Source organism: Oncorhynchus nerka, linkage group LG9b, assembly GCF_034236695.1.
Source record: "Oncorhynchus nerka isolate Pitt River linkage group LG9b, Oner_Uvic_2.0, whole genome shotgun sequence".
In the NCBI taxonomy this organism is placed as follows: domain Eukaryota; kingdom Metazoa; phylum Chordata; class Actinopteri; order Salmoniformes; family Salmonidae; genus Oncorhynchus; species Oncorhynchus nerka.
In genome coordinates, this window is record NC_088424.1 from 36876268 (window position 1) to 36900785 (window position 24518).

The 24518-nt window shown below is 44.4% G+C and overlaps 1 protein-coding gene across 1 annotated transcript in view; it reads left to right on the plus strand.

The window, feature by feature from the left end:
• The window catches only part of LOC115118365 (semaphorin-6B-like), a 114002-nt gene that overhangs the window by 70209 nt on the left and 19275 nt on the right, over window positions 1-24518 (plus strand). Inside the window, exons 3-6 of the mRNA XM_065013619.1 lie at window positions 4886-5009; window positions 11938-12049; window positions 12512-12572; window positions 12734-12796. Coding sequence (XP_064869691.1) covers window positions 4886-5009; window positions 11938-12049; window positions 12512-12572; window positions 12734-12796 — 360 coding nt within the window. The remainder of the gene's footprint in view (window positions 1-4885; window positions 5010-11937; window positions 12050-12511; window positions 12573-12733; window positions 12797-24518) is intronic.

Below are 24518 nucleotides of genomic sequence, written 5' to 3' on the forward strand. Positions count from 1 at the left end.
TATATACAGTACCAGTCAAATGTTATCTATATACAGTACCAGTCAAACGTTATATATATATATACAGTACCAGTCAAACGTTATATATATACAGTACCAGTCAAACGTTATATATATACAGTACCAGTCAAACGTTATCTATATACAGTACCAGTCAAACGTTATATATATATACAGTACCAGTCAAACGTTATCTATATATATACAGTACCAGTCAAACGTTATCTATATACAGTACCAGTCAAACCTTATCTATATATATACAGTACCAGTCAAACGTTATCTATATATATATACAGTACCAGTCAAACGTTATATATATACAGTAGCAGTCAAACGTTATATATATACAGTACCAGTCAAACGTTATATATATACAGTACCAGTCAAACGTTATCTATATATACAGTACCAGTCAAACGTACTCTATATATATATACAGTACCAGTCAAACGTTATCTATATATATACAGTACCAGTCAAACCTTATCTATATATATACAGTACCAGTCAAACGTTATCTATATATATATACAGTACCAGTCAAACGTTATCTATATATATACAGTACCAGTCAAACGTTATATATATATACAGTACCAGTCAAACGTTATCTATATACAGTACCAGTCAAACGTTATCTATATACAGTACCAGTCAAACGTTATCTATATACAGTACCAGTCAAACGTTATATATATACAGTACCAGTCAAACGTTATATATATACAGTACCAGTCAAACGTTATCTATATACAGTACCAGTCAAACGTTATATATATATATACAGTACCAGTCAAACGTTATATATATATATACAGTACCAGTCAAACGTTATATATATATATATATACAGTACCAGTCAAATGTTATCTATATACAGTACCAGTCAAACGTTATATATATATATATATATACAGTACCAGTCAAACGTTATATATATACAGTACCAGTCAAACGTTATATATATATATACAGTACCAGTCAAACGTTATCTATATATATACAGTACCAGTCAAATGTTATCTATATACAGCACCAGTCAAACGTTATATATATATACAGTACCAGTCAAAAGTTATCTATATATACAGTACCAGTCAAACGTTATATATATACAGTACCAGTCAAACGTTATATATATATATACAGTACCAGTCAAACGTTATATATATATATACAGTACCAGTCAAACGTTATATATATACAGTACCAGTCAAACGTTATATATATATATACAGTACCAGTCAAACGTTATATATATACAGTACCAGTCAAACGTTATATATATACAGTACCAGTCAAACGTTATCTATATATATACAGTACCAGTCAAACGTTATATATATACAGTACCAGTCAAACGTTATATATATATATATACAGTACCAGTCAAACGTTATATATATACAGTACCAGTCAAACGTTATATATATACAGTACCAGTCAAACTTTATATATATATACAGTACCAGTCAAACGTTATATATATACAGTACCAGTCAAACGTTATATATATATATACAGTACCAGTCAAACGTTATATATATACAGTACCAGTCAAACGTTATCTATATATATACAGTACCAGTCAAACATTATATATATATACAGTACCAGTCAAACGTTATATATATACAGTACCAGTCAAACGTTATATATATATATATATATATATATATACAGTACCAGTCAAAAGTTTGGAAACCCCTATTAGTTTTTCTTGATTTTACTATTTTCTACATTGTAGAATAGTAGTGAAGACATCAAAACTATGAAATAACACATATGGAATCATGTATTAACCACAAAAGTGTTTAACAAATCAAAATATAGCCACCCTTTGCCTTGATGACAGCTTTGCACACAGTATTGTGTGTAGGCTAGTGAGAAAAAAAACTCAATTCAATCTATTTTAAATTCAGGCTGAAACACAACAACATGTGGAAAAAGTCAAGGGGTGTGAATAGTTTCCGAAGGCACTGTATATCCCTCAATTATTATCCCCAGACAAAGAAAAGTTGTTATTCTCATAGCACTGAATGCTAGGCGTGAAACAGCAGTGAGTGAGACCTGTTGTAGAGTAAGTGGAGCTGTAGCTTTATGCAGGGCTGGGGTCAACTTCATTACAGTTAGAGAAAAATCATTCATCAAATTAAATGGCTCTACTATTTTCCCCCGATTAAGTTTTTGGTAAAGAATTTCAATAAAATGATTGAATTGACTGAGTTGAAATGGAGCTGAGCCCAACCCTGCTCCTGATACCTTAGAGTGTCAGCCAAAACCCTGCTCCTGATACCTTAGAGTGTCAGCCAAAACCCTGCTCCTGATACCTTAGAGTGTCAGCCAAAACCCTGCTCCTGATACCTTAGAGTGTCAGCCAAAACCCTGCTCCTGATACCTTAGAGTGTCAGCCAAAACCCTGCTCCTGATACCTTAGAGTGTCAGCCAAAACCCTGCTCCTGATACCTTAGAGTGTCAGCCAAAACCCTGCTCCTGATACCTTAGAGTGTCAGCCAATCTCTCTCATTATTTATGTGTGGCAGTAGAGCAATCTGTTGATTGATGCATTGCTGGGTGGATGCCCACATTTCACTGTTTCACCCCTGCTGTGTGTGTGTGTGTGTGTGTGTGTGTGTGTGTGTGTGTGTGTGTGTGTGTGTGTGTGTGTGTGTGTGTGTGTGTGTGTGTGTGTGTGTGTGTGTGTGTGTGTGTGTGTGCGTGCGTGCGTGCGTGCGTGCGCGTGCGTGCGTGCGTGCGTGCGTGCGTGCGTGCGTGCGTGCGTGCGTGCGTGCGTGCGTGCGAATACGTGTATGTGATAGAGACGGTGAAAGAGAAGTTTGTCTGGATAAGAGCCTCAACTGAATGACTAGTATTGTTGTGCATTACCAAGCATTGGGTTCTATAGAACAGATTACAAAGCATTGGGTTCTATAGAGTACATTACCAAGCATTGGGTTCTATAGAGTACATTACCAAGCATTGGGTTCTATAGAATACATTACCAAGCATTGGGTTCTATATGCCAAGCTTACCCTAGTAAAACTGACTATCCTACCGATCCTCGACTTCGGCAATGTCATCTACAAAATCGCTTCCAACACTCTACTCAGCAAACTGGATGCAGTTTATCACAGTGCCATCCGTTTTGTCACTAAAGCACCTTATACTACCCACCACTGCGACTTGTATGCTCTAGTCGGCTGGCCCTCGCTACATATTCGTCGCTAGACCCACTGGCTCCAGGTCATCTACAAGGCCATGCTAGGTAAAGCTCCGCCTTATCTCAGTTCACTGGTCACGATGGCAACACCCATCCGTAGCACGCGCTCCAGCAGGTGTATCTCACTGATCATCCCTAAAGCCAACACCTCATTTGGCCGCCTTTCGTTCCAGTACTCTGCTGCCTGTGACTGGAACGAATTGCAAAAATCGCTGAAGTTGGAGACTTTTATCTCCCTCACCAACTTCAAACATCAGCTATCTGAGCAGCTAACCGATCGCTGCAGCTGTACATAATCTATTGGTAAACAGCCCACCCATTTTCACCTACCTCATCCCCACAGTTTTTATTTATTTACTTTTCTGCTCTTTTGCACACCAATATCTCTACCTGTACATGATCATCTGATCATTTATCACTCCAGTGTTAATCTGCAATATTGTAATTATTCGCCTACCTCCTCATGCCTTTTGCACACATTGTATATAGACTCCCCCTTTTTTTCTACTGTGTTATTGACTTGTTAATTGTTTACTCCATGTGTAACTCTGTGTTGTCTGTTCACACTGCTATGCTTTATCTTGGCCAGGTCGCAGTTGCAAATGAGAACTTGTTCTCAACTAGCCTACCTGGTTAAATAAAGGTGAAATAAAAAATAAATTAAAAAATAAAAATAAATATAGAGTACATTACCAAGCATTGGGGTCTATAGAGTACATTACCAAGCATTGGGCTCTATAGAGTACATTACCAAGCATTTGGCTCTATAGAGTACATTACCAAGCATTGGGCTCTATAGAGTACATTACCAAGCATTGGGCTCTATAGAGTACATTACCAAGCATTGGGCTCTATAGAGTATATTACCAAGCATTGGGCTCTATAGAGTACATTACCAAGCATTGGGCTCTATAGAGTACATTACCAAGCATTGGGCTCTATAGAGTACATTACCAAGCATTGGGCTCTATAGAGTACATTACCAAGCATTGGGCTCTATAGAGTACATTACCAAGCATTGGGCTCTATAGAGTACATTACCAAGCATTGGGCTCTATAGAGTACATTACCAAGCATTGGGCTCTATAGAGTACATTACCAATCATTGGGCTCTATGGAGTACATTACCAAGCATTGGGCTCTAAAGAGTACATGGAGATATTGTCCAACTTATCTGTGACTTCCCTCAGCTTGTCTGATGTTCTCCAGCTGCCTTCAGTCTTTCACTTTTTGGGGGGGTTTGCTATAGGGCCCAGCTTCTCTGTTATATAGGATGTTATGGTGTATGGCCCTGTAGGGTTCCCTCCATAGCAGTAGCCACTTCTCTCTATATAGGACTCTGGGGTGGTATATGGCTTAGGTCACCTTGTTCAGCTGGAAATGCTCAACAATGTGTAGCCATTCTAAACAATAGGGCACATTGCATTTCATTTGAAACAGCCTTCTCCCCATTGTACACTGCTCGGTGGACCATACTTTAGGTGCCAGGTCATTTGGCCCTGCCTGAGTGCATGCGTACATGTGTGTGTGCCCGTGTATGCAACCTATTGCAATCAATATCTCTCTACACCACCTATATAATGTACGGTGTGATTTGCAACTATAGGACTGGTCACTGATTATTCTCTCTTCTCTCTCTCCTCTCTTTCTTTCCCTTTCTAGTGCCTGTGCTGTGCTGCCATGACAACCATGGCCCCTCCCCTCACGTTTCTCCTCCTTCTCCTCCGATTGGCTCACAGTTCTTTCCCAGAGGAGCCCGGTCCGCTCAGCTACGCTCCCTTAGAGGGTATGTGTCCTTCTCATTGTGTGTGTGTGTGTGTGTGTGTGTGTGTGTGTGTGTGTGTGTGTGTGTGTGTGTGTGTGTGTGTGTGTGTGTGTGTGTGTGTGTGTGTGTGTGTGTGTGTGTGTGTGTGTGTGTGTGTGTGTTTGCGCACGCACGTGTACTGAGTATACAAAACATTAAAGACACCTGCTCTTTCTATGACAGACTGAACAGGTGAATCCAGAAGGATTTTTGACAATTGAGACATAGATTGTGCGTGTGTGACATTCAGAGGGTGAATGGGCAAGACAACAAATGTAAGGGCCTTTGAACGGGGTACGGTGGTAGGTGCCAGGCGCACCAGTTTGTGTCAAGAACTGCAACGCTTCTGAATTTTTCACGCTCAACAGTTTCCCGTGTGTCTCAAGAATGGTCCACCACCCAAAGGACATGCAGCCAACTTGACACAACTGTGGGAAGCATTGGAGTCAACATGGTCCAGCTTCCCCGTGGAATGCTTTCCACACGTTGTTCAGTCCATGCCTTGATGAATTGAGGCTGTTCTGAGGGCAAAAGGAGGGGTGTAACCATAGTTGCGGGAAGTAGGGGGGCTGAGTGTGCTGCAGGACCCTCTGAAAAATATCGGAATCAAAAAATATATACATTTTTTTCTCACAAAGTGGGGCACTGGGCCTTTACTAGTATTAGCAAACCAATGTAGATGTCTGTAGTGCGGGCCAAAACTATTTATCAGCATCTCCACTTTAGCAAGAAAGTTACTTGTATAATGAAGAACAGTATCTTGCAGGATTCAATAGTTGGAATTGTAAGAGTTGCTGATATGTCCCTTTCTCTGTGATTCTGTCATTCTAATGAAATCCAGAAAGGACAAAACTCTGTTCTCAAACATTTACATCAAAAGGTGCAAATTTATGGGCAAAGACATCAAACATCCCCATCGAATTAAATAGTTTTCTTGATCAAATAATATGGAAGACAACCACTTTTTGTGCAGTATTCATTTACCGTCCTTACAAACCACTTAATGTAAATGTATATTACTGTATTGTACATAGACGGGTCATCTTGGTTTGTACCTGTAGACTTTGTACCTGTAGACTCCATCACCATGAAGATACAGTAATTGAGTACATCAAGTGGTTTGTGATGATGTCAGACCGATATAGACGTCTTCAGCACAGTCATTATTTTTCGCTCCTCCCCCCCATAAAAAACACAGCACCACCACCACCAAACTACTTCCTGCAGCTATGGATGAAACTCAATATTAGGAAGGTGTTCTTAATTTTTCAGTATACTCAGTGTGTGTATGTGTTTCTTTGGCTCGTATGCGTTTGTGTATGTATGGTATCTGTGCTGAATGACCCTTGGTGGATCTCAGTATTCCATCAGGCCAGAAAGGTCAGGGGTCACAGCCTTGGTCTGGAGCTGTTTTCACACGAAACAACCGTGTCACAGAGATAGATTGCAGAAGCACTGGGAAATGTGTTTTTCCTTGAGTGTGTGAACAAAATATATAATGCTCTCCTCTCCTCCTTTCCTTTGATTTAATATTATGGAGCTGCTATCTGAGGTCATTGCTTTGTTGCTGTTTTACTGCATATCTGATTGAGCATCAACCTAGTTCAAGAGGAGGGGGGTGTGAGAGGTGGAGAGAGAGAGACATGGGAGGACAGAGAGAAAAAGAGAACAATCGAAGGAGGGAGGAGGTAGATAGTCAGAGAGGTGGAGATGGAAATAGAGAGTGGTGGAGATAGAGAGAGAGATTGAATGGAAGCAGAGGAGAGAGAGAGGGCAGAGCGTTTGGAGATGCGTAGATAGATGGTTGTCTATTATGTCGCTCCCTGCAGTCAAGGACAATGAGACAGTGGTTCCACTCAATCTCCTGAAGAGGAGTCAGTATGGAGATGTCACTATGTCCTCTCCACCCTACCTGCAGTGTGTCCTGCCTGTCCTTCCATACTGTATGTGTCTGATCTATCCTCTCCCCTCCTGCAGTGTGTCCTGCCTGTCCTTCCATACTGTATGTGTCTGATCTATCCTCTCCTCTCCTCCTGCAGTGTGTCCTGCCTGTCCTTCCATACTGTATGTGTCTGATCTATCCTCTCCCCTCCTGCAGTGTGTCCTGCCTGTCCTTCCATACCGTATGTGTCTGATCTATCCTCTCCCCTCCTGCAGTGTGTCCTGCCTGTCCTTCCATACTGTATGTGTCTGATCTATCCTCTCCCCTCCTGCAGTGTGTCCTGCCTGTCCTTCCATACTGTATGTGTCTGATCTATCCTCTCCCCTCCTGCAGTGTGTCCTGCCTGTCCTTCCATACCGTATGTGTCTGATCTATCCTCTCCTCCCCTCCTGCAGTGTGTCCTGCCTGTCCTTCCATACTGTATGTGTCTGATCTATCCTCTCCTCTCCTCCTGCAGTGTGTCCTAACTGTCCTTCCATACTGTATGTGTCTGATCTATCCTCTCCACCCTACCTGCAGTGTGTCCTGCCTGTCCTTCCATACTGTATGTGTCTGATCTATCCTCTCCTCTCCTCCTGCAGTGTGTCCTGCCTGTCCTTCCATACTGTATGTGTCTGATCTATCCTCTCCCCTCCTGCAGTGTGTCCTGCCTGTCCTTCCATACTGTATGTGTCTGATCTATCCTCTCCTCCCCTCCTGCAGTGTGTCCTGCCTGTCCTTCCATACTGTATGTGTCTGATCTATCCTCTCCACCCTACCTGCAGTGTGTCCTGCCTGTCCTTCCAGACTATATGTGTCTGATCTATCCTCTCCTCTCCTCCTGCAGTGTGTCCTGCCTGTCCTTCCATACTGTATGTGTCTGATCTATCCTCTCCTCTCCTCCTGCAGTGTGTCCTGCCTGTCCTTCCATACTGTATGTGTCTGATCTATCCTCTCCACCCTACCTGCAGTGTGTCCTGCCTGTCCTTCCATACTGTATGTGTCTGATCTATCCTCTCCTCTCCTCCTGCAGTGTGTCCTGCCTGTCCTTCCATACTGTATGTGTCTGATCTATCCTCTCCTCCCCTCCTGCAGTGTGTCCTGCCTGTCCTTCCATACTGTATGTGTCTGATCTATCCTCTCCACCCTACCTGCAGTGTGTCCTGCCTGTCCTTCCATACTGTATGTGTCTGATCTATCCTCTCCTCTCCTCCTGCAGTGTGTCCTGCCTGTCCTTCCATACTGTATGTGTCTGATCTATCCTCTCCTCTCCTCCTGCAGTGTGTCCTGCCTGTCCTTCCATACCGTATGTGTCTGATCTATCCTCTCCACCCCTCCTGCAGTGTGTCCTGCCTGTCCTTCCATTACTGTATGTGTCTGATCTATCCTCTCCTCTCCTCCTGCAGTGTGTCCTGCCTGTCCTTCCATACTGTATGTGTCTGATCTATCCTCTCCTTTCCTCCTGCAGTGTGTCCTGCCTGTCCTTCCATACTGTATGTGTCTGATCTATCCTCTCCCCTCCTGCAGTGTGTCCTGCCTGTCCTTCCATACTGTATGTGTCTGATCTATCCTCTCCTCCCCTCCTGCAGTGTGTCCTGCCTGTCCTTCCATACTGTATGTGTCTGATCTATCCTCTCCACCCTACCTGCAGTGTGTCCTGCCTGTCCTTCCATACTGTATGTGTCTGATCTATCCTCTCCTCTCCTCCTGCAGTGTGTCCTGCCTGTCCTTCCATACTGTATGTGTCTGATCTATCCTCTCCTCCCCTCCTGCAGTGTGTCCTGCCTGTCCTTCCATACCGTATGTGTCTGATCTATCCTCTCCCCTCCTGCAGTGTGTCCTGCCTGTCCTTCCATTACTGTATGTGTCTGATCTATCCTCTCCTCTCCTCCTGCAGTGTGTCCTGCCTGTCCTTCCATTACTGTATGTGTCTGATCTATCCTCTCCTCCCCTCCTGCAGTGTGTCCTGCCTGTCCTTCCATACTGTATATGTCTGATCTATCCTCTCCACCCTACCTGCAGTGTGTCCTGCCTGTCCTTCCATACTGCATGTGTCTGATCTATCCTCTCCTCTCCTCCTGCAGTGTGTCCTGCCTGTCCTTCCATACTGTATGTGTCTGATCTATCCTCTCCTCCCCTCCTGCAGTGTGTCCTGCCTGTCCTTCCATACTGTATGTGTCTGATCTATCCTCTCCACCCTACCTGCAGTGTGTCCTGCCTGTCCTTCCAGACTATATGTGTCTGATCTATCCTCTCCACCCTACCTGCAGTGTGTCCTGCCTGTCCTTCCATACTGTATGTGTCTGATCTATCCTCTCCCCTCCTGCAGTGTGTCCTGCCTGTCCTTCCATACTGTATGTGTCTGATCTATCCTCTCCTCCCCTCCTGCAGTGTGTCCTGCCTGTCCTTCCATTACTGTATGTGTCTGATCTATCCTCTCCTCTCCTCCTGCAGTGTGTCCTGCCTGTCCTTCCATACTGTATGTGTCTGATCTATCCTCTCCTCTCCTCCTGCAGTGTGTCCTGCCTGTCCTTCCATACTGTATGTGTCTGATCTATCCTCTCCCCTCCTGCAGTGTGTCCTGCCTGTCCTTCCATACTGTATGTTTCTGATCTATCCTCTCCTCTCCTCCTGCAGTGTGTCCTGCCTGTCCTTCCATACTGTATGTGTCTGATCTATCCTCTCCTCTCCACCCTACCTGCAGTGTGTCCTGCCTGTCCTTCCATACCGTATGTGTCTGATCTATCCTCTCCTCTCCTCCTGCAGTGTGTCCTGCCTGTCCTTCCATACCGTATGTGTCTGATCTATCCTCTCCTCTCCTCCTGCAGTGTGTCCTGCCTGTCCTTCCATACTGTATGTGTCTGATCTATCCTCTCCTCTCCTCCTGCAGTGTGTCCTGCCTGTCCTTCCATACTGTATGTGTCTGATCTATCCTCTCCTCTCCTCCTGCAGTGTGTCCTGCCTGTCCTTCCATACTGTATGTGTCTGATCTATCCTCTCCTCTCCTCCTGCAGTGTGTCCTGCCTGTCCTTCCATACTGTATGTGTCTGATCTATCATTTCCTCTCCTCCTGCAGTGTGTCCTACCTGTCCTTCCATACTGTATGTGTCTGATCTATCCTATCCTCTCCTCCTGCAGTGTGTCCTGCCTGTCCTTCCATACTGTATGTGTCTGATCTATCCTCTCCTCCCCTCCTGCAGTGTGTCCTGCCTGTCCTTCCATACTGTATGTGTCTGATCTATCCTCTCCTCTCCTCCTGCAGTGTGTCCTGCCTGTCCTTCCATACTGTATGTGTCTGATCTATCCTCTCCACCCTACCTGCAGTGTGTCCTGCCTGTCCTTCCATACTGTATGTGTCTGATCTATCCTCTCCTCTCCTCCTGCAGTGTGTCCTGCCTGTCCTTCCATACTGTATGTGTCTGATCTATCCTCTCCTCCCCTCCTGCAGTGTGTCCTGCCTGTCCTTCCATACTGTATGTGTCTGATCTATCCTCTCCACCCTACCTGCAGTGTGTCCTGCCTGTCCTTCCAGACTATATGTGTCTGATCTATCCTCTCCACCCTACCTGCAGTGTGTCCTGCCTGTCCTTCCATACTGTATGTGTCTGATCTATCCTCTCCTCCCCTCCTGCAGTGTGTCCTGCCTGTCCTTCCATACTGTATGTGTCTGATCTATCCTCTCCTCTCCTCCTGCAGTGTGTCCTGCCTGTCCTTCCATACTGTATGTGTCTGATCTATCCTCTCCACCCTACCTGCAGTGTGTCCTGCCTGTCCTTCCATACTGTATGTGTCTGATCTATCCTCTCCTCTCCTCCTGCAGTGTGTCCTGCCTGTCCTTCCATACTGTATGTGTCTGATCTATCCTCTCCTCTCCTCCTGCAGTGTGTCCTGCCTGTCCTTCCATACTGTATGTGTCTGATCTATCCTCTCCTCCCCTCCTGCAGTGTGTCCTGCCTGTCCTTCCATACTGTATGTGTCTGATCTATCCTCTCCACCCTACCTGCAGTGTGTCCTACCTGTCCTTCCATACTGTATGTGTCTGATCTATCCTCTCCACCCTACCTGCAGTGTGTCCTGCCTGTCCTTCCATACTGTATGTGTCTGATCTATCCTCTCCTCCCCTCCTGCAGTGTGTCCTGCCTGTCCTTCCATACTGTATGTGTCTGATCTATCCTCTCCTCCCCTCCTGCAGTGTGTCCTGCCTGTCCTTCCATACTGTATGTGTCTGATCTATCCTCTCCACCCTACCTGCAGTGTGTCCTGCCTGTCCTTCCATACTGTATGTGTCTGATCTATCCTCTCCTCCCCTCCTGCAGTGTGTCCTGCCTGTCCTTCCATACTGTATGTGTCTGATCTATCCTCTCCCCTCCTGCAGTGTGTCCTGCCTGTCCTTCCATACTGTATGTTTCTGATCTATCCTCTCCCCTCCTGCAGTGTGTCCTGCCTGTCCTTCCATACTGTATGTGTCTGATCTATCCTCTCCTCTCCTCCTGCAGTGTGTCCTGCCTGTCCTTCCATACTGTATGTGTCTGATCTATCCTCTCCCCTCCTGCAGTGTGTCCTGCCTGTCCTTCCATACTGTATGTGTCTGATCTATCCTCTCCCCTCCTGCAGTGTGTCCTGCCTGTCCTTCCATACTGTATGTGTCTGATCTATCCTCTCCTCTCCTCCTGCAGTGTGTCCTGCCTGTCCTTCCATACTGTATGTGTCTGATCTATCATTTCCTCTCCTCCTGCAGTGTGTCCTACCTGTCCTTCCATACTGTATGTGTCTGATCTATCCCCTCTTCCCCTCCTGTATCACTATCATTGTCTGTCTCCATCTTTCTGCCATCACTCTGTTTCTCCCTCCTCTGCCTTTCTCACTTTTCACTCTTCCCCTCCTAGCTTTTTTTCCTCCATCCTTCCTGTCTTTCTCTCTCCATCCCCTGTAAATGTAATGATAGAGTATAAACAACCCTTTCTTTCGCTCTCTCATCCTTCTTCTCAGTGGTGAGGAGGTACCCTGTGTTTGTGGGTAGAGCTCATCAGTCCTCTCAGAGACAGGAGCTGCACATTCAGACAGTGCTCCAGGTCAACCGCACTCTCTACATAGGAGCCAGGTAATAATCAGACACTGCCTGTACCCTACCTTACACACTGTACATAGTACCCTACCTTACACACTGTACACAGTACCCTACCTTACACACTGTACACAGTACCCTACCTTACACACTGTACCCTACCTTACACACTGTACACAGTACCCTACCGCACACACAGTACACAGTACCCTACCGCACACACTGTACACAGTACCCTACCGCACGCACAGTACACAGTACCCTACCTTACACACTGTACACAGTATCCTGCCGTACACACTGTACACAGAACCCTACCTTACACACTGTACACAGTACCCTACCTTACACACTGTACACAGTACCCTGCCGTACACACTGTACACAGTACCCTACCACACACACTGTACACAGTATATAGTTGTTTCATGATCAAATACACTGTAAAATACTGAAAACGTCTTTGTTTTTCTCCTGTTGTCTGTGTTTGTAAAACAGAGATGATCTATACAGAGTGGAGCTGGACAATATGTCAGGGGATGAAATGTTCTACAGCAAGGTGAGACAGACAGACAGACAGACAGACAGACAGACAGACAGACAGACAGACAGACAGACACTAAGTGTATGACCTCGCTGATGTAACAAACACCTCTGATTAAATCAGATCCCAGTATGATTGTAACCCTCTGGTCATGTCATTTTGTGGTCCTCTGCTAGAAGCGGACGTGGGAATCCAATAAGAATGACATTCGAGTCTGCAGAATGAAGGGCAAACATGAGGTTAGTTCCCATTTCTAGCCCAGAGGGCAGCGTTTGTCAGTGGTTACTCACAGAAAAAAACTTTAGACTACAGTGTGTTGTTGGGGGTGCTGTGGGGTTATCGATTCTAGTAATCCCAATGACATGTTGTCCTGCAGTGAGAATGTGATACCTGCAACTGATCTGAGTGATGAGTAATATGGGGTGATACGATCAGGGAATAATGGAGGCCTAAGAGATAAAGGAGAGAGGGAGGATCGAGAGAGAAAGATTTTACTTTTATCTGTCTTATTGGCAGAGAGGGGAGAAAGAAAGAGTGAGGGGGAAGAGAAGAAGTGGGGGAGGAGGAGAGAGAAAATCGAGGAAGGAGAAAAGACAGCGAGAGAGGGAGAGAGAGAGAGAGGGGGAGAGAGAGAGAGGAGGAGAGAGAGAGAGAGAGAGAGAGAGGGAGAGAGATAATGAGATGGCGGTGTCACACATCCCTGGGGTAGACCATGGAAATCCAGGTGGAAGGGGGAGATAGGGAGAGAGAGGGGGAGAGAGAGGGGGAGAGAGAGGGAGGGAGAGAGAGGGAGAGAGAGAGGGAGGGAGAGAGAGGGGGAGAGAGAGGGAGGGAGAGAGAGAGAGAGAGAGAGGGAGAGAGAGGGAGAGAGAGAGATAATGAGATGGCGGTGTCACACAGCCCTGGGGTAGACCATGGAAATCCGGATGGAAGGGAGGGAGATGGGGAGAGATAGGGAGAGAGAGGGAGAGAAAGGGAGAGAGCGATCGGTGGAGTAAGCACTTGAGATATATAAATAGAGGTAGAAGACCAAACAGTCACAGATAAAAGGAGAGATAGAGAGACAGATTGAAGGTAAAGAGGAAGAGCGTGGGAAAGAGAAAGAGTTGTGTGACATTAAGGTTGACAGATGAAAGGGAAAGAAACAAAAAGAGAAAGTAACAACATCAAAGGTTTTTGACATCAAAAGTGGAGAGAGACAAAGACAGACAGACAGAGAGTTTTGAGTTTTTATAAAAACCTTTATTTTATACTTAATAATGAACACAAATAATGACACACTGTGCCTTTTCAGAAAATAAGCAACAAATGTGTCATTCCTAAATAAAAATAAATAAAAAAACATAGATACACGTTCAACTCATTTTATCTACAATTTTTTTTCCCCTCCTCCACAAAACAAACCGCTCCTTCATAAGCCCACGTCTCCTCAAACAATGGGAGATCTTTTACAGCCGAGAAGAACTCAAAATCCACTTTTATGCTCACTTTGACTAATCCTTTAAAAACACATCTTACAACCTGCTCATAACCCGTGCATGTCTATTTTATGTTTCATACTCAGAAAAATGACCATCTTAGCTTGTCCCTGTCACGTGTGCTCCCTCTCCGGCCTCTAGGTCACCAGGCTGCTCGTTATGGCGCACACCTGTCACCATCATTACCTGGAATCCATCACCTCCTTGATTACCTGCCCTATATATGTCCCTCCCTTTGGTTCCTTCCCTATATATGTCCCTCCCTTTGGTTCCTTCCCTATATATGTCACTCCCTTTGGTTCCTTCCCTATATATGTCCCTCCCTTTGGTTCCTTCCCTATATATGTCCCTCCCTTTGGTTCCTTCCCTATATATGTCCCTCCCTTTGGTTCCTTCCCTATATATGTCCCTCCCTTTGGTTCCTTCCCTATATATGTCACTCCCTTTGGTTCCTTCCCTATATATGTCCCTCCCTTTGGTTCCTTCCCTATATATGTCCCTCCCTTTGGTTCCTTCCCTATATATGTCCCTCCCTTTGGTTCCTTCCCTATATATGTCCCTCCCTTTGTTCCTTCCCTATATATGTCCCTCCCTTTGGTTCCTTCCCTATATATGTCCCTCCCTTTGGTTCCTTCCCTATATATGTCCCTCCCTTTGGTTCCTTCCCTATATATGTCACTCCTTTTGGTTCCTTCCCTATATATGTCACTCCCTTTGGTTCCTTCCCTATATATGTCACTCCCTTTGGTTCCTTCCCCAGGAGTCATTGTTTCTGTTTCATGTCTGTTTGTTGTTTGTGTTATGTTTATTTATTAAAACACTCACTCCCTGAACTTGCTTCCCGACTCTTAGCTCACTTGTTACAGTCCCCCAAAAATGTTTTAACAGTTGACATTTTCTTTTCTGTTGCTTAGTGAAACCCCAAAATAAAAACAGTGTTATTGAAAATCTCCCCTACAGCTGTAAACAAAGACTACAGTATTTCAAAGAGGCTTTATCCTCTCACACTCCATAAAACAGTGAACAATTGTTTATCTTATGTTACAAAAAAGGACATCTATCTGGACACCAATATCTGAGTTAATAACAGATACAAAAACATTGACTGCAATGATGCCATGCAAAACCCTCTATTGCATGTTGGCTTTACCTTGTCACCAATGCCCAGTTTTACCCTCCAAGGAGTGTCTTTCCTATTCTTCAATTGATCTTTATTCAAATCCTTGACACACCCCCTATATAAGTCTTTCCCGTTCACCTCATCCAAACCCACCTCTTCCAACCCTTTCAAATCCACTAATAACACCTTTCTTTCTGACTGGGATATTGGGTGTAATCCCTAGTGTTGGAAATGGGACTTATTCATATTGTGCCTTCTTCTTCTGATTAAGCATATACCACTCTTCTACTGACAGAGCCTTCCGGCAGCTTTCCAGCAGTTGTGCGACAATTCTTTCCGACCTCAACCCGAAATATTCAGCCACCCGTCAGCCCTCCATTAAGGTGGACCCAGCCATGGTCATTAACTGTTTTAGGCTGAGGATTTTGCCCTTCACCAGAATCTTGGAGAAATGTGGAACAGCTGCAGTTGTACAATCCAGTCTTGCCCCATACACCAGAGGTTCCTCCAGCAGCCAATGCTGGAGTGCGTCTGGACTCCGTTATTATGCTCCAAACCCTAAGGCCTCTGTAAAACGAAGGTACTCCCCCCCTTGAAATCTGGCTACTATCAACCTAAAATAAATCCTTCTTTAAACCTAATCCCCCGACCTGCTGTAATACAGGACCTGCCACCCATCTCCAAACCACATTTTCCGGTCCATAAAGCAACGTTTGAATAAACTAAAACCCGGAAAGCAGCAGCCCTCCTAGCAAGATGTAGAAGACCTTGTCCCCCCCCTCCTCTTTTGACAAATACAAAAACACTTTGCGGAACCCAATGATATTTATCTCAAAATAAATCTACAATAATCGCCTGTATCTTAGCCAGAAGGCCAGATGGTGGCTCTAAACATGACAACCGATGTCACGGTGCAGAGGCAACCACATTGTTAACTATAATAGTGCGCCCCCTATATGACATACGAGATAACAACCACAGCCATCTCCTCATCCTCCCTTCCACCATTTCAAGCACCCCATTCAAATTTGTTTCCATTGTCCCCTCATCCCCTAGGTACACTCCAAGATACTTAAAACCTCCCTTACACCATTCCAGCCCCCCCCCCCCCCCCCCGGCAAAGCAATGATCCCTTCAGACCATTTTCAAATCTGTAAAGCTTTTTTTCCCAATATACCTTTGCAGAGGATATTCCCCTATACCGATCAACCAATTCTCCTTCCAGACTCACATTAAGCATCTCCAATCCAAAATTAAATCTAGAATCGGCATCCTATTTAGCAACAAAGCATCCTTCACTCATGCTGCCAAACATACCCTCGTAAAACTGACCATCCTACCGATCCTCGACTTCGGTGATGTCATTTATAAAATAGCCTCCAACATTCTACTCAACAAATTGGATGCAGTCTATCACAGTGCCATCCGTTTTGTCACCAAAGCCCCATATATTACCCACCACTGCGACCTGTACGCTCTCGTTGGCTGGCCATCGCTTCATACTCGTCGCCAAACCCACTGGCTCTAGATCATCTACAAGTCTCTGCTAGGAAAAGCCCAGCCTTATCTCAGTTCACTGGTCACCATAGCAGCACCCACCTGTAGCACGCGCTCCAGCAGGTATATCTCACTGGTCACCCCCAAAGCCAATTCCTCCTTCGGCCGCCTTTCCTTTCAGTTCTCGGCTGCCAATGACTGGAACGAACTGCAAAAGCCACTGAAGCTGGAGACTCTTATCTCCCTCACTAGCTTTAAGAACCAGCTGTCAGAGCAGCTCACAGATTACTGCACCTGTAAACAGCCCATCCAACTACCTCATCCCCATACTGTATTTATTTATTTATCTTGCTCCTTTGCACCCCAGTATCTCTACTTGCTGTATTGTAATTACTTCACCACCATGGCCTATTTATTGCCTTTACCTCCCTTATTTTACCTCATTTGCACTCACTGTATATAGACTTTTATTTTTTTTCTACTGTATTATTGACTGTATGTTTGTTTATTCCATGTGTAACTCTGTGTTGTTGTATGTGTCGAACTGCTGTCCTTTATCTTGGCCAGGTCGCAGTTGCAAATGAGTTAAATAAAGGTGAAAAAAAAAAACATGAGACTCAAACTATCCACCTCTGCATCGGCATAGGCACACCCCTTCAATGTGATGTCTAATGCTATTTAGTAGTGGCTCTATAATGGTTGCATATATCATTCCTGACAAAGAACATCCCTGCCTAAAATCTCTACATACTTTAAAAGGAGCACTCAAGCCACACGTTCAATGTCACCATATATCACCCTGATCATGGCAATAAAACCAGAGCTGAAACCAAATGCCTCAAAAGTGTGCCATAAGTATTGATGTTCAACTCGGTCAAATGCCTTTTCCTGATCAATTAAAATTAGACCAGCATCCAACCCATTAGCACAAGAGACGTCCCAAAAATTCAGAATCGGGGAATGTTGTGCCCTATCTGCCTGCCGGGAACACAGTAGGACTGCTGGGCCTCCGACCGCAAGGCACTAGGGTAGTGCAAACAGCCCAGTACATCCCTGGGGCCAAGCTTCCTGCCAACCAGGACCTCTAAAATTGTTAAAGACTCGCCAAGTCTAGGTCCAAAAGGCTTCTAAACAGCTTCTAACCCAAGCCATAAGACTCCTGAACATCTAGTCAAATGGCTAACCATACTATTTGCATTGCCCCCCCCCCCCTCCATACCACTGCTACTCTCTGTTGTCGATAACTCACCCTACATGTACATACTACCTCACCTAACCAGTACCCCTTAGAACGCTTTAATAACTCTACCTACATGTACATACTACCTCACCTAACTGGTACCCCTTAGAACACTTTAATAACTCTACCTACATGTACATACTACCTCACCTAACCGGTACCCCTTAGAACACTTTAATAACTCTACCTACATGTACATACTACCTCACCTAACCGGTACCCCTTAGAACACTTTAATAACTCATTCTACATGTACATACTACCTCACCTAACTGGTACCCCTTAGAACACTTTAATAACTCTACCTACATGTACATACTACCTCACCTAACCGGTACCCCTTAGAACACTTTAATAACTCTACCTACATGTACATACTACCTCACCTAACCAGTACCCCTTAGAACACTTTAATAACTCTACCTCCATGTACATACTACCTCACCTAACTGGTACCCCTTATGTTACGAATCCCTTTTGGCCCGACAGTCTAGGGGGGGATGGTAATGAGACCCGTAACATAACTCATGCAAATTATTATTGTGACAAAGTAAAAGTGTGAACGAAATAACCACGACAACAGAAATCTACCGTCAAACTCTAGGTTTATTTATAAACACACGGTAATGGGGGGAACAGGAAAAGGGGCTGAGCTGGACCCAAGGAAAGAAACAATAAGTATTCAAAAACACCCCTAAACTAGACTAGCCTACTTTAACAACAGCTAACTAACTAACCAAAAATACAGTTGGTGGTCCGCCCAGTTCTAACTAGTGTATTTAACAAAGTTCACCTACGGGTAGTGTATGCCCATGGGCGACTTGTCTTGGTTTCCCCTTTTCCCACCAGCAAACAAACAAACACCATAACCAAAAACAATACTCACAGGTGATGACAAAGTGCTATGGAGGTGCTTAAACAAAAGAGAGGTTAAGACAAAAAGCGAGAGTGAAACACAGAAACCTACAGACATGGCATTTACAGAGAGATTCAGCTAGAGATTGAGCTAGAGATTGCTCCAGAGCAAACAAATGATGGGGTTTTTAAACCATGGGAAAGGAACTGTGATAGGGTAGGAAATAGGAGGTGTGTCTTCTGATTGATGATTGATTGTTGACTGATTGGGGAGTGATGGTTTTCACCTGTGAGGGGAGAAGGAGAGAAAAGAAACACACACAGGATACACACACACACAGGATAACTGTATCCGTAACACTCCCACCCTTAAAAGAAGCAACCCTAGGGATTGCGACCACAGTATTACAATGAATACTCACAACAATAACAAAGTCAACCTTGCCAAAACATACAACAATCATTACACACGAGACAAAGCATCTGCCAATACATTCTCGTCTCCTGTACACAACTCTTGGGACAATAACTGTTCTTTAAGGATTTTCATTGGTCCTCTCACTGTGTGACCAAACACTAGTTCAGCCGGGCTGAAACCTAGGGACTCCTGCACAGTTTCACGAGCAGCAAACAAAACTAGAGGAACTCCCTCATCCCAATCTTTCTCAGATTCCAAACAATATTTACGTAGCATAGACTTCAGTGTCTGATGCCATCTTTCAAGTGCACCCTGAGACTCTGGGTGATAGGCGCTTGACACACGGTGCGTAATTGACAAGGATTTTAACACCTGCCTGAAGAGCTTGGATAGGAAATTGGTTCCTTGATCGCTTTGTACCACCCTAGGTAACCCGAATGTCGTGAAGAATTTTATTAAGGCTTTACTCACTACCGGGGCTGTAATCCTTCTCAGAGGAATGGCCTCGGGGTATCTTGTAGCCATACACATTATCGTTAACAAAAACTGGTTACCCGATTTTGTCTTCGGTAACGGTCCGACACAATCAACCACCACATGCTCGAATGGTTCACCTATGACAGGTATGGGACAAAGAGGAGCGGGAGGAATAACCTGATTTGGTTTTCCTGTTATCTGACATGTGTGGCATGTCCGACAGAACTGAGCCACATCTTGTTTTAAACCCGGCCAAAAGAAATGTCGAAGGATCCGATCATAAGTTTTTGTGATTCCTAAATGACCAGACCACTGGTGATCATGAGCAAGGGATAACACATTTTGTCGAAAGGCTGTAGGAATCACTATTTGGTAAACAGCATTCCAATCTCCATCCGCGTCAACATGGGATTTCCATTTACGCATGAGGAGATTACCATCAATGAAGTAAGCCACGTTCTTCTTCTTCTTCACATCTTCCAATGAGACAACACTAGAAAAACATTTAGCAAGCTTGTCAACCTTTTGGTTAGCAATCAGCTGCTCACGAGTGACTGGTAACTGTATTGCATCAGCAATAAGTTCAACGTTCTTTGCTTCTTTCCTGGGCTGTTTGTCAGAGGTGATCAGCTTCTCAGAGGTATCACACAATCCATCTTCTTGATCAACCTCTTTGAACAGAACAGTGTTCAACAAATCTATCACGTCACCCTCTTGTAGTGCCTGAGCACGAGTGACAGCACAAGCGGGGAACACATGTGGATAACTCTGTGCCAGCTCATTAGAGAGAGAGTGGTCACTTTTATCCATTACTTCCAATACGGGTACTACCTTTCCTCCGGCAATATCGTTACCCATTATAAAGGTCACACCTTTCACTGGCAACATAGGGCGTACCCCCACTCTGAATATTCCACTGATTAACTCAGAGTGTACTTTCACAAAGTGCAATGGCACTGGGACAAAACCCATTTCAATACCCTGCACTAACACACTGGAACCACAGTATGTATCGTCAGATAAGGACAACACATCTGACAATATAAACGACTGCGCCGCACCAGTATCTGTAAGGATTTTAACCGGTCGTTGAGACGCTTCGTCATTCGTTAGGGACACAAACCCCTCGAAAATGAATGGTTCATAACTGCGGTCGGGGACTGAGACTTTCAAACTACAGTTACCCTGAGGCACCTGTTTTGTTGCAGACCTCACAACCGTACGAATTAGAGCAACACCTGTTGGTGGCTTGGCACGAAGAGGCATCCCTTGTTTGCGTTTAAGCAGGAAGCACTCATTAATCATATGTCCTACTTTATGACAATAGAAACAGGGACGCTCATTCTTCTGGCGTGCTTGATATACTACTGCTGGCCGACTAGGGCTAAAGGTAGGAAACTCAGTGGCTCTACTCTCAGTTTGAGCCGAAAACACACTCTTGTGCGTCAACACAAACTCGTCTGCCAACACAGACGCTTCTGCCAGGGAGGATACTTTCTGTTCATTTAGGTAAACTACAATGCGTTCGGGTAAGCAATTTTTAAACTCTTCCAACAAGATTAACTCCCGGAGAGAGTTGAAATCAGTTACCTTACTAGCAGCATGCCATTTATCAAACAGATTTCCCTTGTCTCTAGCAAATTCCACATAAGTCTTACTAGAAGACTTTCTATGAGACCTAAATCTCTGTCGGTATGCCTCAGGCACAAGCTCATAGGCACGAAGAACAGTAGCTTTGACCACTTCATAATTCAAACTGTCCTCCAGAGGTAGCGCTGACAAAACCTCTTGGGCTTTACCAGTTAATTTACACTGAAGTAATAGGCACCATACCTCTTCAGGCCATTTCAATGCTACGGCTATACGCTCAAATACACAAAAATAGGAGTCAACCTCTGACTCTCTGAACAAAGGTACTAAGGCAATCTGCCTACTAATGTCAAATGTGTTTGAGGACACAGCAGGTGAGGACGGCTCACAAACAGGCATAGTAGGACCGGAGGCTAGCCTCGCTGTCTCTGCCTCCAGTTCCATCTGGCGCATTTTGAACTCCAACTGCCTTTGTTCTCTGTCTGCCTCAATTTTACACATCTCCAAATGTCGTTGTTCTCGTTCTTTTTCTGCCTCTATTTTACACATCTCCAACTGGAGAGTCTCTCGCCTAATTTCTGCTCTCTCTTCCACCTCCAGTTGAAACTGTGCTAAACGGACATCCCTCCTGGCATCACCATTTGACAGTGGGGAGAGTGGATCAAAACGGGACAATGTGGCTGGTGTTTTAGCCTCTCCCTCATTATCAGACACCAATGGGCTTATAGGAGCAGCAACATCCGCTACAGGGGTAGTAGGCTCAGGCAGCGGTAACACAAGCACCTGCTCTTCCAACAATACATTTAATACTAGCCGTTTAACCTCCGCCTTAACTAAACTCTGCGGAATCGATACTGAATAATAGTCAGCCAAGGTCATTAAATCAACTCTACGAAATTTGTCAAAAACCTCCCACGAAGGGTTATCCAAAAAGGATTTCAAATCAAAAGTAGTCATTTTACACTACTTCACAAGTGCCAAAGAAAATAGCAAACACTAATGCTACTTCAGCTATGACGCTCAACACTGAACTATACCACTACAACAATCTACATGAGCGGCATGGGTGTCAGTTATGACAGATCCCGGACGAGCCCCCACTTATGTTACGAATCCCTTTTGGCCCGACAGTCTAGGGGGGATGGTAATGAGACCCGTAACATAACTCATGCAAATTATTATTGTGACAAAGTAAAAGTGTGAACGAAATAACCACGACAACAGAAATCTACCGTCAAACTCTAGGTTTATTTATAAACACACGGTAATGGGGGGAACAGGAAAAGGGGCTGAGCTGGACCCAAGGAAAGAAACAATAAGTATTCAAAAACACCCCTAAGCTAGACTAGCCTACTTTAACAACAGCTAACTAACTAACCAAAAATACAGTTGGTGGTCCGCCCAGTTCTAACTAGTGTATTTAACAAAGTTCACCTACGGGTAGTGTATGCCCATGGGCGACTTGTCTTGGTTTCCCCTTTTCCCACCAGCAAACAAACAAACACCATAACCAAAAACAATACTCACAGGTGATGACAAAGTGCTATGGAGGTGCTTAAACAAAAGAGAGGTTAAGACAAAAAGCGAGAGTGAAACACAGAGACCTACAGACATGGCATTTACAGAGAGATTGAGCTAGAGATTGAGCTAGAGATTGCTCCAGAGCAAACAAATGATGGGGTTTTTAAACCATGGGAAAGGAACTGTGATAGGGTAGGAAATAGGAGGTGTGTCTTCTGATTGATGATTGATTGTTGACTGATTGGGGAGTGATGGTTTTCACCTGTGAGGGGAGAAGGAGAGAAAAGAAACACACACAGGATACACACACACACAGGATAACTGTATCCGTAACACCTTAGAACACTTTAATAACTCTACCTACATGTACATACTACCTCACCTAACCGGTACCCCTTAGAACACTTTAATAACTCTACCTACATGTACATACTACCTCACCTAACCGGTACCCCTTAGAACACTTTAATAACTCTACCTACATGTACATACTACCTCACATAACCAGTACCCCTTAGAACACTTTAATAACTCTACCTTCATGTACATACTACCTCACCTAACCGGTACCCCTTAGAACACTTTAATAACTCTACCTACATGTACATACTACCTCACCTAACCGGTACCCCTTAGAACACTTTAATAACTCTACCTACATGTACATACTACCTCACCTAACCGGTACCCCTTAGAACACTTTAATAACTCTACCTACATGTACATACTACCTCACCTAACTGGTACCCCTTAGAACACTTTAATAACTCTACCTACATGTACATACTACCTCACCTAACCAGTACCCCTTAGAACACTTTAATAACTCTACCTACATGTACATACTACCTCACAGACCTGAGATTGATGCTCAAAACAATAAAACATATCTAACCTGTCCAGAGAGATCGTGTTCTCTCTCTCACATGGGCCCATGTGTACTGCCTCGTGCCTTCATGTTGGCTCCGCCAAATATCACACAGTTCATGCATTACAATAAGGCATTTTTAAAAAGTCCTTGAGGTTTTGTGGTTTCTATCTTAATCACTGACTGTGCAGTTAAAATCCCCAGCAAGAAGTAAATTATCCTCAGTGTTACATTTCTCAATGGTATTTGATAATGTCTCTAAAAAAACATACCCTATCAACAGCCACCACTGGGGCATATACATTTATTTAACACATAGTGATGTTTTCACACCTCACTCAAACTTTTAATAACCTCCCCTCAACTACCTCTTCAACCTCATATGACAAAGGCAAAAGCCCTTTTGAGAACAGGATAGCCACACCCCCACGTTTTTAGCTTTTATGACTACACACCACCGCTCCCCTCCACACACTCCTTTTGCCACACAACTTCATTTTCAATATTACTATGCGTTTCTTGTACATTCATCGCCCCTTAAATTATTCCGCTTAATCCTGGGTACTTTGAAAACAGCTGCTTCATTTTCCATTGTTTCAAACTCCTCTTGAACTCCACTTTCATTTTCCAGCACCGACTCAGCGACCCCAGTCGCAGTCACACCGGCTTTTCACCCTCTCTCTTTACTCTGATCCACCACAATTTCCCCCGTAGCCACCGCTCTCCTTTCCTACATTTCCCATCAAATCTGCCCACCTTCTCCCTTCACGTGTTCATCCCTTCGCGATGGTGCATTAGCTGCACCACCGCTAGAGCTGTTACCGGGCTCTGCGCGATCGTTCTCGGGACAATAACGTTCCAAATGCCCCTCTTCCGCAGCCAAAGCTATTCATTTAT